The sequence below is a fragment of the Pelophylax lessonae genome (genome assembly GCF_965119305.1).
Source record: "Pelophylax lessonae genome assembly, chromosome: 2".
NCBI classification, from domain to species: domain Eukaryota; kingdom Metazoa; phylum Chordata; class Amphibia; order Anura; family Ranidae; genus Pelophylax; species Pelophylax lessonae.
The window spans coordinates 748,119,360-748,131,573 of record NC_138769.1 but is presented as its reverse complement, the minus strand read 5'-3'; the positions used below and the strand labels follow the sequence as shown (position 1 = coordinate 748,131,573).

The 12,214-nt window shown below is 42.1% G+C and overlaps 1 protein-coding gene across 1 annotated transcript in view; it reads right to left on the bottom strand.

Annotated features, from left to right (window-relative positions):
• LOC309548377 (uncharacterized protein) overlaps positions 1 to 12,214 on the bottom strand; it is a gene marked incomplete at its 3' end in the record, with an annotated part of 387,813 nt that overhangs the window by 73,805 nt on the left and 301,794 nt on the right. The window contains exon 11 of the mRNA XM_082248318.1: positions 2,747 to 3,400. Coding sequence (XP_082104444.1) covers positions 2,747 to 3,400 — 654 coding nt within the window. The remainder of the gene's footprint in view (positions 1 to 2,746; positions 3,401 to 12,214) is intronic.

Below are 12,214 nucleotides of genomic sequence, written 5' to 3'. Positions count from 1 at the left end.
GCACATTCCTGCCCCACTCAGCAACGGGGTAGCCAATGCACGGGTCAGGCGGCTCCGATCCCCGCTGAGAGAGGACGGTCAGATGTTGTAAACACAGCTGACCATTCTTCTCCCTGGAATGATCACAGAGCCCCTGTAATCCTTCTATATAGGATCACAGGTCTCTAAGATTATTTCACAAACCACGCCCCCCCCCCCACAGTTAGAATCACACCCCTAGGCTCACATTTAACCCCTTGATCACCCACAATGTTAACTCCTTCCCTGCCAGTGTCATTATTACAGTGACAGTGCATATTTTTAGCAGTGATTTCTGTAGTAATGTCACTGGTCCCCCCAAAATTGTCAAAAATGGCAGTCCGATCTGTCCACCGCAATGTCGCAGTCCAGCTAAAAATCGCCGCCATTACTAGTAAAAAAAAAAAAACAATAAAAATGGCTTAAATCTTTCCCGCAGTTAGTAAACGCAATGACTTTTGCGCAAACCAATCAAAATCCGCTTATTGTGATTTTTTTTTTTTTTTACTAAAATTATGTAGCAGAAAACAAATTGGCCTAAAATGTTAAAAAAATTTGATATTTAATTTTTTTTTGAGAATGTTATATAGCAGAAAGTGAAAAATTTGTTTTCTGTTTTTCAGAATTGTCGCTCTTTTTTTGTTTATAGCGCAAAAAATAAAAATCACACAGCTGATCAAATACCACCAAAAGAAAGCGCTGTTTGTGGGGAAAAAAAGGGACATCAATTTTATTTCGGTACAGCAACGGCTGACTGCGCAATTGTCAGTTAAATTTAACGCTGTGTCGAATTGCAAAATATGGCCTGGTCATTAGGGGAAAAACCTTCCAGTCAAGAAGTGGTTAAAAAAACTGTCACCTAAAATACATCACATTGTCCCCTATGTGATGAAAGGGAAGTAAAACAAAAATTACAAATATTTTTATTTTTTTGCAAAAAAATTGGTTAAACCCAAGCACATAAAATTTCCCCCCGAAGAAATTTTGAGGCCCTCTTCCTATATGCTCGTAGAAACGTAAGAGCATGCGTCGGGGCACCTACGCATGAAAATGTTGATTGCAATACACAGGTTGCCATGCACACGGGAGTGAAAGCATTAATTCTAGCACCAGACATCCTCCATAACACTAAACTGATACATGTAGGGGGCTTTTTAAGCATTGCCTATAGAAAATATAGGGGACTGAAGTTTGTTGCCATTTCACACGCACACACAAATTTAAGGTTTGGCAAATTTGGTATCCATTTACTCAGCGCAACCTCTTTTATATTTTACCAAAATGTGGGTAATTTAAATTTTGTGTTTCCTATACCTTTAAGGTAATATCGGGTGACATAAATTTGAACTACCACTATTTTATTCTCTAGGGAGTCTGCTTTCAGAAAATATATAATGTTTGGGGGTTTTACATAACTGTCAAGGCTAAAATTATTTTTAAACGTGTGCAAAAACTGCAAAAAAGGGGTCAGGCAGCAAAAAGGTTAAAGTGAACCCCAACTGGAGGAATGTCAGTCCTCAAAACACACTTCACACTTGGTAAGCTCAGAGCTCTTGCCGTTGTACTGTGTGAATAGTCTATGGAGATGAATAATAGCTGGACAGAGGAAGAAGATATCAAGCACATTCTTTCTTCACCAGATGGAATCCCTGAGACTTTCAGTAGAACCAAATGTAACACAAAGTAGCCAGCTGAAATTAAATGGTACTGTTAAATGCATCCCATAAACAGCAGAAAGTCAGTGTTGAAGGCCTACAGCAGCTTAGAAAGTTACTTTCTTACTGAACAGAGATTTCTCCCTGGCTGGTGTCCCAACCACAGACCTGCCTGCAAAGCGGTCATCCATGAGAGGAGATGAAACATGGAAAGGAGGCATTGATCATGGGAGAGGAAGTTTGGATAAGGTGAGCATAGCTGGAGCCCCAAAGCCTGGCATATGGTGTATCAACAGTCAGAAGAACCTGGAAGGGACTCTTCCACTGAGGCTTAAGAGGCTTGGCAAGATGCCATTGGATCCCATCCCAGTCTCTGGTACTGAGGCAGTGTTGGTCATGTATTCGCTCAGGCAAGGAAGAAAACACTTGGGAACACCGCTCAGTTAGTGAATGATGAAAATGCATTACATGTTCAGTCAAAGCTCCATAAAAGCAAAATAAAAATATGAGACTCATGAGGAAAACAGTTCAGTCACTGATACTTATCTGAAAAAATAAAAATAAAAAAGGTATAATATTTACAGGCCTTCTAGGTGTGTGTCTGATGGACATAAGCACTTCAGTTAGTGCATCCAATCATTACATTCCAGTTTGCTCACAGATTTTCATTTATTTTTTATTTCTAAAGTCACATTTTATCTTTTCACGTCTTTCCTAGCTTGTGGGATGACATTGGGGCTGTGAAACGAATGGGACACCCGCAAATCCTTTATTATTCCTCCTTCTTCCAGAGTTTTCTCTCTGCAGCTGAAGCTTATGAATCCTCTGGTGATACTTAGCACAGCATTTACTGTAAAATCTTTCTCACACTCAAAGCTTTAAAATGGTTTCCTTCCAGTGTGAACCCTCTGGTGTCTGATAAGATGTGACTTCACTCTAAAAGCTTTGCCACATTCAGAACACTGAAATGGCTTCTCTCCAGTGTGAACCCTCTGGTGTGTAATAAGATTTGACTTCACTGTAAAAGCTTTGCCACATTCAGAACACTGATATGACTTCTCTCCAGTGTGAACCCTCTGGTGTCTGATAAGTTGTGACTTCTGTGTAAAAGCTTTGCCACATTCAGAACACTGATATGACTTCTCTCCAGTGTGAACCCTCTGGTGTATGATAAGATTTGACTTCACTGTAAAAGCTTTGCCACATTCAGAACACTGATATGACTTCTCTCCAGTGTGAACCCTCTGGTGTATGATAAGATATGACTTCTGTGTAAAAGCTTTGCCACATTCAGAACATTGATATGACTTCTCTCCAGTGTGAATCCTCTGGTGTCTGATAAGATCTGACATCTGTGTAAAAGCTTTGCCACATTCAGAACACTGATATGGCTTCTCTCCAGTGTGAACCCTCTGGTGTATGATAAGATATGACTTCTGTGTAAAAGCTTTGCCACATTCAGAACACTGATATGACTTCTGTCCAGTGTGAATCCTCTGGTGTCTGATAAGATCTGACTTCTGTGTAAAAGCATTGCCACATTCAGAACACTGATATGACTTCTCTCCAGTGTGAATCCTCTGGTGTATGATAAGATATGACTTCTGTGTAAAAGCTTTGCCACATTCAGAACACTGATATGGCTTCTCTCCAGTGTGAACCCTCTGGTGTATGATAAGCTCTGACTTCTGTATAAAAGCTTTGCCACATTCAGAACATGGATATGGCTTCTCTCCAGTGTGAACCCTCTGGTGTCTGAAAAGCTTTGACTTCTGTATAAAAGCTTTGCCACATTCAGAACACTGATATGATTTCTCTCCAGTGTGAATCCTCTGGTGTGTTATACCTTTTGCCTCCATTGTAAAACCTTTATCACATTCCAAACAAGAAATATCTTCTCAAATGACTTCTCATATATACATGGGTTGGACTTTACAGTAAAGACATTGTCACTTCCAGAGCACTAAAATTACTTCTCGTTTGTTGTCCTGTGAGGTTGGATCAATGTTGAAGAGCATTCAAAACATTCATGACATTTAGAACACGGATAGGTCTTGAGTCCTGTGTGAATCTTCCAGTGAACTGCAATAAAGACTTTCAGTCACTTATAACATCCATATGGCTTGCTTCTCATGTAACTTTGTTGTATTGTTGTAACAAGACAAGCATGACCAAAAAATGGTTTATCAATCCACCTGTGCAGAAAAAAAACAGAAGTCATAATTCTATAAAAAGGGTTAAAAAAAGTTGCTTTCTTTTTAACATTTATTATTAACTGCTTCCCGCTGGGCCTATTGTAATATGACAGCCAAACAGGAGCCCCATTGTTACATAGTTAGTGAAGTAGGAAAAAAGACACCAGTCCATCCAGTTCAACCCGTGTGTGTGTGTTTGCTGCGAAGCGAACATTGTATACCCCTGTATGTTGTTCTTCTTAAGGTGCCCATCTAATAGTTTTTTTAAACTATCGATGCTCCCTGCTGATACCACTGTTTGTGGAAGAGAATTCGACATCCTTACTGCTCTGACAGTAAAGATTCCCTTATGTAGTTTAAGATTAAACTGTTTTTTTTTTCTAGTTTTAGTGAGTGACCCCGTATCTTATTGTATTCCCTTTCTCTGAAAAGTTTGTTCCCTATGCTCGGGTCACCAGTACAGTAATTGTACATTGTTATCATATCCCCTCTCAATCGTCTCATAGCTGATGTCCTCCATTCCCCTAATTATCTTTGTTGCCCTTCTCTGGACTCTCTCCAGTTCCAGCACATCCTTCCTGAGGACCGGTGCCCAGAACTGGACCGCACTATCTGATAAACTGTGTAACTCACTACACTCTCCCTGAAGGAATGTGGAATTGTGTGTAGGGCGAGTGTATTGTGTGTTAATCAGCAGGCTTTATGGTGGCGTAGGTGGGAGAATACCGGGCTTGCAAATGAGAGACCGTGGGTTCGAATCCCTTGGCAGCAGGTGATTGATTTTAATTATAGATATTAATTAAAACCTATTAAATGAATAATGGATGTGGGAACTCGAAGTCCCCGCGAAGAAGCCCATTTGCTCGCTATTCGGCGAACAGGCAGTGTTCGAGGCGAACTTAGGTTCGTCTCGAACACAAAGCTCATCACTATACACCGATTTGGGTTCTTTTTACCAAAGAAATGTAGCAGAACACATTTTAGCCTAAAATTAAGAAGAAAGGTTATTTATTTGCAAAATTTTATAACAGAAACGAAAAGGTGAGTGTGTTAAAGATAAGGGTTTTCAGAGATCACCTAAATACAGAGTAGAAGATAGTCAGACAGATTGAGGTAGAGAGTTGCAGAAGATGTGAAAGGCTCTGGAGAAGTCCTGGAGGTGAGGAGAGTAGGAGGTATTGTGAAGAATGAAGAGAATGGTTTGGTTGATATTTTGAGACAAGGTTGGTGATGTAGTTGGGGGAAAAGAAGAGTTGTGGAGGGCTTTGTAAGATGTTGTAAGTATTTTGGATTTTTAATAGGAAGAGATCAAACAAAAGAGTCGCCCTGGCATTATTGCACCTCCAACAGGTAGGAAAGGTTGTGGGAAAAATGTTGTGTAAAAGTGGGGAATGTATACCATCTGGTCAAAGGTTATATCTGGACTCCTGGACACTGCTGGAAAGGGAGGATTTGTGAGTAAAGAATAGGATATGATCTCTTTCTGTCTGGGTGAATGTGTGACCCAAATCTCTTCCCATTTCAGAAGGAATAAAGTTGTGAAATCTCCATTTTGATTGGTAAGGAAGTGATGGGATATGGAAATTGTGTGACCTGTTGACTGACTTCATCTTTATTCAGGCATCATGGAAGAATGCATTGTCACCTGACCTGTCTGTAACACTCATTAACCACTTGCCGCCCGCCCGCCGTCAATTGACGGCGGGACGGTGCGGCCATTGTTCTGGGAAGACGTCATATGACGTGATCCCAGAAAAGCAGGGCAGGCACGCGATCGTGTGCGCGCCGCCCTGCACTGCCGGTGTCGGCGTGTCCCCGGGACACCCCCCATCACCGGCAGGGGGGAAACAGCCAATGGACATGGCTGTTTCCCACGTGATCGGCTGTGTTCCAATGACACAGCCAATCACAATACAGGAGCCCGGAAGATGACCGCACATGCGCGATCGGGAGCGCGCAGCGCGGTCATGTCGGTGGCTCTGTGATCCCTAGGAACACAGCTAGTCACCGGCAGTAGTAAACAGTCACTGACAGTGACTGTTTACTATGTGATCGGCTGTGAATCCATTCACAGCCGATCACAAAATGTAAACAAAGAGAAGTAACTCACTGTTACTAGCTCTTCTCCCCTCACACAGTTTCCAGTGTGAGGAGAGCAGAGCTAGAAATAGTGAGTTACTGCTCTGTGTACCTGTCACAAAGTAAAATCACACCAATAAAGGTCCCCACACAGTCCTCAGCCCCCCCCCCCCAATTGCACCTGTCACCCAACAGTCACCTCATCAGTGCCCAGAAATTGACACCCATAAGGCTACGTTCACATGTGAGCATGTGAGCGTAGCGATCCGGAAATCATTGCAAATTGCGGGACGCCTGTGCATTGCCCGTGATTTGCAATAGCACCCCAAACGCTGTGCGATGTTGCCGCGATTTCCGCTTGCTGAATCACGGTAACATCGCGCAAACAACGCATGACGCCCAAAAAAGGTACAAGAGCTTCTTTGGGGCAGCATGCGTTGTTTGAGCGATGTTACCGCGATTCGGCAGGCGGAAATCGCAGCAACATCGCACAGCGTTTGGGGTGCTATTGCAAATCACGGGCAACGCACAGGCGTCCCGCGATTTGCAATGATTCTGGATCGCGGGCAGAATCGCAGTGATTCTGCCCGCAATCGCTACGCTCACATGTGGACATAGCCTAAAGTTCACCGGTCACCAGAGACTGCCATCAGTACCGCTGTGCACCATCGCCCGTCACCCATCAGTGACCATCGCCCGTCACCTGTCACCCCATCAATCACCGTCACCTGTCACCCCATCAATCATCGTCACTTGTCACCCCATCAGTGATCGTCACTTGTCACCCCATCAATCATCATCACTTGTCACCCCATCAGTGATTGTCATCTGTCACCCCATCAATCTTCGTCACTTGTCACCTCATCAATCATCGTCACCTGTCACCTCATCAATCATCGTCACCTGTCACCCCATCAGTCATCATCACCTGTCACCCCATCAATCATTGTCACCTGTCACCCCATCAGTCATCGCCACCTGTCACCCCCATCAGTCATCGTCACCTGTCACCCCATCAGTCAGCATCACCTGTCACCCCATCAGTCATCGTCACCTGTTTGCCATATACATGCAACCGATTGCCGACCGCCTAACGACTATATGCGTCGGCCATTAAAAGCTAAATACTGGGGTTATGGCAGCAGATAGCTGCCATAACCCCGGTATTTTTTGAAACGGCGGGCGGTCGGCTTTCAGATAAGGGTGGTCCCAGTGGCGGATTCGCCGCGGAATTACCCTTACGGTGCAGGGGAAGAGTTGCCCCCCCCCCCCTCCTGTCGCGTCCCAGACGTTTTCCCAGCTTACCGGACCCGCCGGCAGCGGGAAAAACTATCCGGTCCCGGATCCTCAGAGACAGGAAGTTGAGTGAGGGCAAGATGGCCCTCACTCGACTCTATGGTCTTGGAGGACCGGAGCTACATCAAAACACGTTGCCTAGCAACCGGTTTAAAGGGCCGTTTTTTTTTTTTTTTCTTTTTCAACAAATTTATTTTTTTTTTCAGTGTAGTTGTGAGGTGTGAGGTCTTTTTGACCCCAGATCTCATAATAAAGAGGACCTGTCATGCCTATGTTTACATTCCTTGTAATAGGAATAAAAATGATCAAAACATTTTTTTTTAAACTGTGTAAAAATAAAAAAATAATAAATAAAATAAATAGGAAAAAAAATTAAAGCGACCTGTCCCCGTTAGCTTGCGCGCAGAAGCAAACGCATACGCAAGTCCCGCCCACATAAACGGTGTTCAAACCATACATGTGAGGTATCTCCGCGATCGTTAGAGCGAGATCAATAATTTGAGCCCTAGACCTCCTCTGTAACTCTAATCTGGTAACCTGCAGAAATTTTTAAAATGTTGCCTATGGGGATTTTTAAGTACCAATGTTTGGCGCCATTCTGTGAGCATGCACTATTTTGGAGCATGACATGTTGGGTATCTAATTACTCGGCGTAACATTATCTTTCACATTATGGAAAAAAATTGGTCTAAATTTACTGTTTTCTTATTTTTTAGTTCAAAAAAGTGAATTTTTTTCAAAAAAATTGCATTTGGAAGACTGCTGCGCAAATATGGTGTGATAAAAAATATTGCAACGATCTCCATTTTATTCTCTAGGGTCTCTGCTAAAAAAAAATATATCATGTTTGGGGGTTCTAAGTAGTTTTCTAGCAAAAAAATTATTTTAGCTTGTAAACACCAAGTATCAAAAATAGGCCCAGTCTTAAAGTGGATAAATGGACAACTTTGTGAAAAGGGCTACTTGGATGTTAGGCCTCTGTATGTGGCCAGGCTGTGTAAAAGTGTTACACATGTGGTATCGCCATACTCAGAAGGAATAGCAGAATGTATTTTGGGGTGCAATTTTTGCTATGTACATACTATGTGTTAGAAATATTGCATAAATGGACAGCTTTGTGTAAAAAAAATGCGTTTTCATTTTCTTTCCACATTTTCCAAAAACTTGTGGAAAAAAATGACATATTCTAAAGACTCATTATGCCTCAAAAATTATACGTTGGGCTGTTTGCTTTCCAAAATGGGGTCATTTTATGGGGGTTTCCATTGTCCTGGTGCTCCAGGGCCTTCAAAAGTGCGATAGGTTGTCAGGAAATTATATGTGTAATTTGTGCTCCTAGAATGCCGGACGGTGCTACTTGGATGTTAGGCCTCTGTATGTGGCCAGGCTGTAAAAAAGTCTCACACATGTGGTATCGCCATACTCAGGAGGAGTAGTAGAATGTGTTTGGGGTGTAGTTGCAAGTATACATGTGCTGTGTGAGAGAAATAACCTGTTAACATATCAATTTGTAAAAAAAAAAAAAAAAAAAATCTTCATTTTGCAAAGAGTTGTGGGAAAAAATGACAACTTCAAAAAACTCACCATGCCCCTTATTAAATACCTTGGAATGTCTACTTTCCAAAAAGGGGTCATTTGGGGGGTATTTGTACTTTCCTGACTTTTTAGTGTCTCAAGAAATGAGATAGGCCTTCAGTACATCAGGTGTGATCAAGTGTGATCAATTTTCAATGATTCGCACCATAACTTGTGAACTCTATAACTTTCACAAAGACCAAATAATATATTATATTTGGTTATTTTTACCAAAGATAAGTAGCAGTATAAATTTTGGCCAAAATTTGTGAAGAAAAATTACTCATTTGCTAAATTTTATGACAGAAACAAAGAAAAATGCGTTTTTTCACAATATTTTCAGTCTTTTTTTATTTATAGCACAAAAAATAAAAAACCCAGTAGTGATTAAATACCATCAAAAGAAAGCTCTATTTGTGTGAAAAAAAAGACACAAATTTTTTATGGGTACAGTGTTGCATGACTGAGTAATTGTCATTCAAAGTGTGAGAGCGCTGAAAGCTGAAAATCAGTCTGGGCAGGAAGGGGGTGAAAGTGAACTGTAGGCAAGTGGTTAATAAAGGTTTTATCAATAAATGTATAATCTGTTGCCAAACACAATATGTATATATTCGTTGCAGTTTTGAAATGGTTTACCGGGATTATGACTGAAGCCTGCAATTCTGTTTCTCATAAAAGCGATCTGAGCAGTTGCCGCTGTATCACTATTAGAAGCAGTGAGAGGGTGGGGGGTCCCCTTCCCCCTCCCCCACTCCTGCTTCTCACCAGTGTTTCTCGGGCCTTCTGTTCTTACCAGTCAGCCTGGGAAATGATCCAACAGTTCGCACAGCTGGTCACAGAGGTGAGAAGAAACCAGATCGTCTCTGATCACCTCTACAATCTAGGAGGAACGGAGTGACATCATGGCATCACTTCCAGTCTAGGGCCGAGGTAACCAGGTTTGTTTTTTGTTTTTTAAAGCAAAATATCACATTTTTTTTTTTGATCTTTTGCTTTCAAAGGTAGACCCCAGTTCTCTCCATAAAGAAGACTTGTCATCCCTTATTTCTGTAAAAAGGATGTTTACATTTCTTGTAATAGGAATAAAAGTGATAAAAAAATAAAGGGACATTGTAAAAAAAAAAAGGTCAATAAAAATTTAAATAAATATGAAAAAAAATGCTTGTGAGCAGAAGTGAACACAATCTTAAGTCACGCACGCATACTGTATGTAAATGGTGTTTGCAACACACGTGAGGTATCATTGTGAACGTTAGAGCGAGAGCAAGAATTCTAGCACTGGACCTCCTCTGTAAATTGGCTTCTCACCCCTCCCCCATACACAGCCCTTCTCACCCCTCCCCCCTACACAGACCTCCCCAGCTTCTCACCCCTCCCCCATACACAGCCCTCCCTGTCTTCTTACCCCTCCCCCATACACAGCCCTCCCTGTCTTCTTACCCCTCCCCCATACACAGCCCTCCCTGTCTTCCTACCCCTCCCCCATACACAGCCCTCCCTGTCTTCTTACCCCTTCCCCATACACAGTCCTCCCTGTCTTCTTATCCCTCCCCATACACATTTCTCCAGATCGAACCAGCGACCCACTTTCACCTAGCAGCAAGAGGGTCACTGGTTCGATTCCCAACCACGACACTACCTTCCTGGAGTTTGCATGTTCTCCCTGTGCCTGCGTGGGTTTCCTCCGGGTACTCCGGTTTCCTCCCACACTCCAAAGACATGCTGGTAGGTTAATTGGATCCTGTTCAAAAATATTGGCCCTACTGTGTATGTATGTGAGTTAGGGACCTTAGATTGTAAGCTCCTTGAGGGCAGGGACTGATGTGAATGTGCGATGTATATGTAAAGCGCTGCGTAAATTGACAGCGCTATACAAGAACCTGAAATAAATAAATAAATAAATAAATAAATATTACACCCTTTCCCTTTCAGATTTCTCCTCACACACAAAGGTCTTACAATATGCCTGGATAAAATGGTAAAAAGGCGCCGGTAACCCTGGATGTTATTATTAAATGAAAAATAATAATAGTAAAGTGCTAATTCTGTTGTGCAAAAGTAGCGAAAAAATATATATAAAATACAGAGTGCTAGCTCTTGTTTCTATTGTGAAAAATAACGCTTTAAGTATTTGAAATTATTCAAAACAAAATAAAAGTGTTAATTTTCATAAACAAAATCACTGGTCTCTCCTAAACCCGGAAGTTGAGAGTAATAGTAACGTCACCTCCTATCGCATTGGAACGCACGCCGGACCGCTGCCACGCTACAAGGGTGAACTAGGAAGGATATCGGAGAGTATCAGGAGACTGCAGATCCTGCACCCCCATCCCACTACTACCCATAGCAACCGATGGGCATTGCCCTGTGCCAGGTGGGCACAACAATAAGTAAGCAGCCATTTTTATGTTTTGATGTAATATAAAATAAATACAGTATTACACTATTTTTATCTTCTTATCTGTCTCCCTGCCTATGGGCTTAATATACACCCAGGTGAGGTAACTAATGGAGGAGTGAGGAGAAGGAGTATATTATTATTTTTTCCAAATCATCCTTTTGTTGGAAACCATAAAAATAATCAAGGTGGAGTGAAGGTGAGCCTATGGTGTGATCCACCTAAGGAAATAGGATCACAGGCATTTGAGGTCTGTGTGACCTACCAGGATCTGGTAAGAGGCATCGATTACCACCCTTATTCACCGGAGCCCCTGATCCATAGGAAATCAATTCCTACACTATTTTACATGAACTGTCTGGATCACAGCCCACTATTCCAGCACTTTTCAAGCACTATATTTATATTTATACAATTGTTTGTCAATTTATTTATTCACAGAGCAATATATTTATATGTTTAATATTGGAACTTTTTGAAGATATAATAAGTGTATTTGCTATTAACAAGCACCTTAATGGTAACTTATTGCACTGTCCGGCACTTTATGGATTTCTTTGTATTGCACAGTACACTTTCTTCTCACTAGCGCTTCACTATTTTACATTTATAGTGATTTTGTTTATGAAAATTAGCACTTTTATTTTGTTTTGACCCACATAACCCACAGATCACCTACCTCCCCCAACACATAACCCACAGATCAACTTTCTCCCCCCCCCTGACACAAAACACACAGATCACCTATCCGCCCCCCACACCAACACAGAACCCATAGATCACCTACCTCCCCCAACACAGAACCCACAGATCACCTATCTCCCCCAACACAGAACCCACAGATCACCTACCTCCCCCCAACATAGAACCCACAGATCACCTACCTCCCCAACACAAAACCCACAGATTACCTACCTCCCCAACACAGAACCCACAGATCACCTACCTCCCCAACATAGAACCCACAGATCACCTACTTCCCCCAACACAGAACCCAC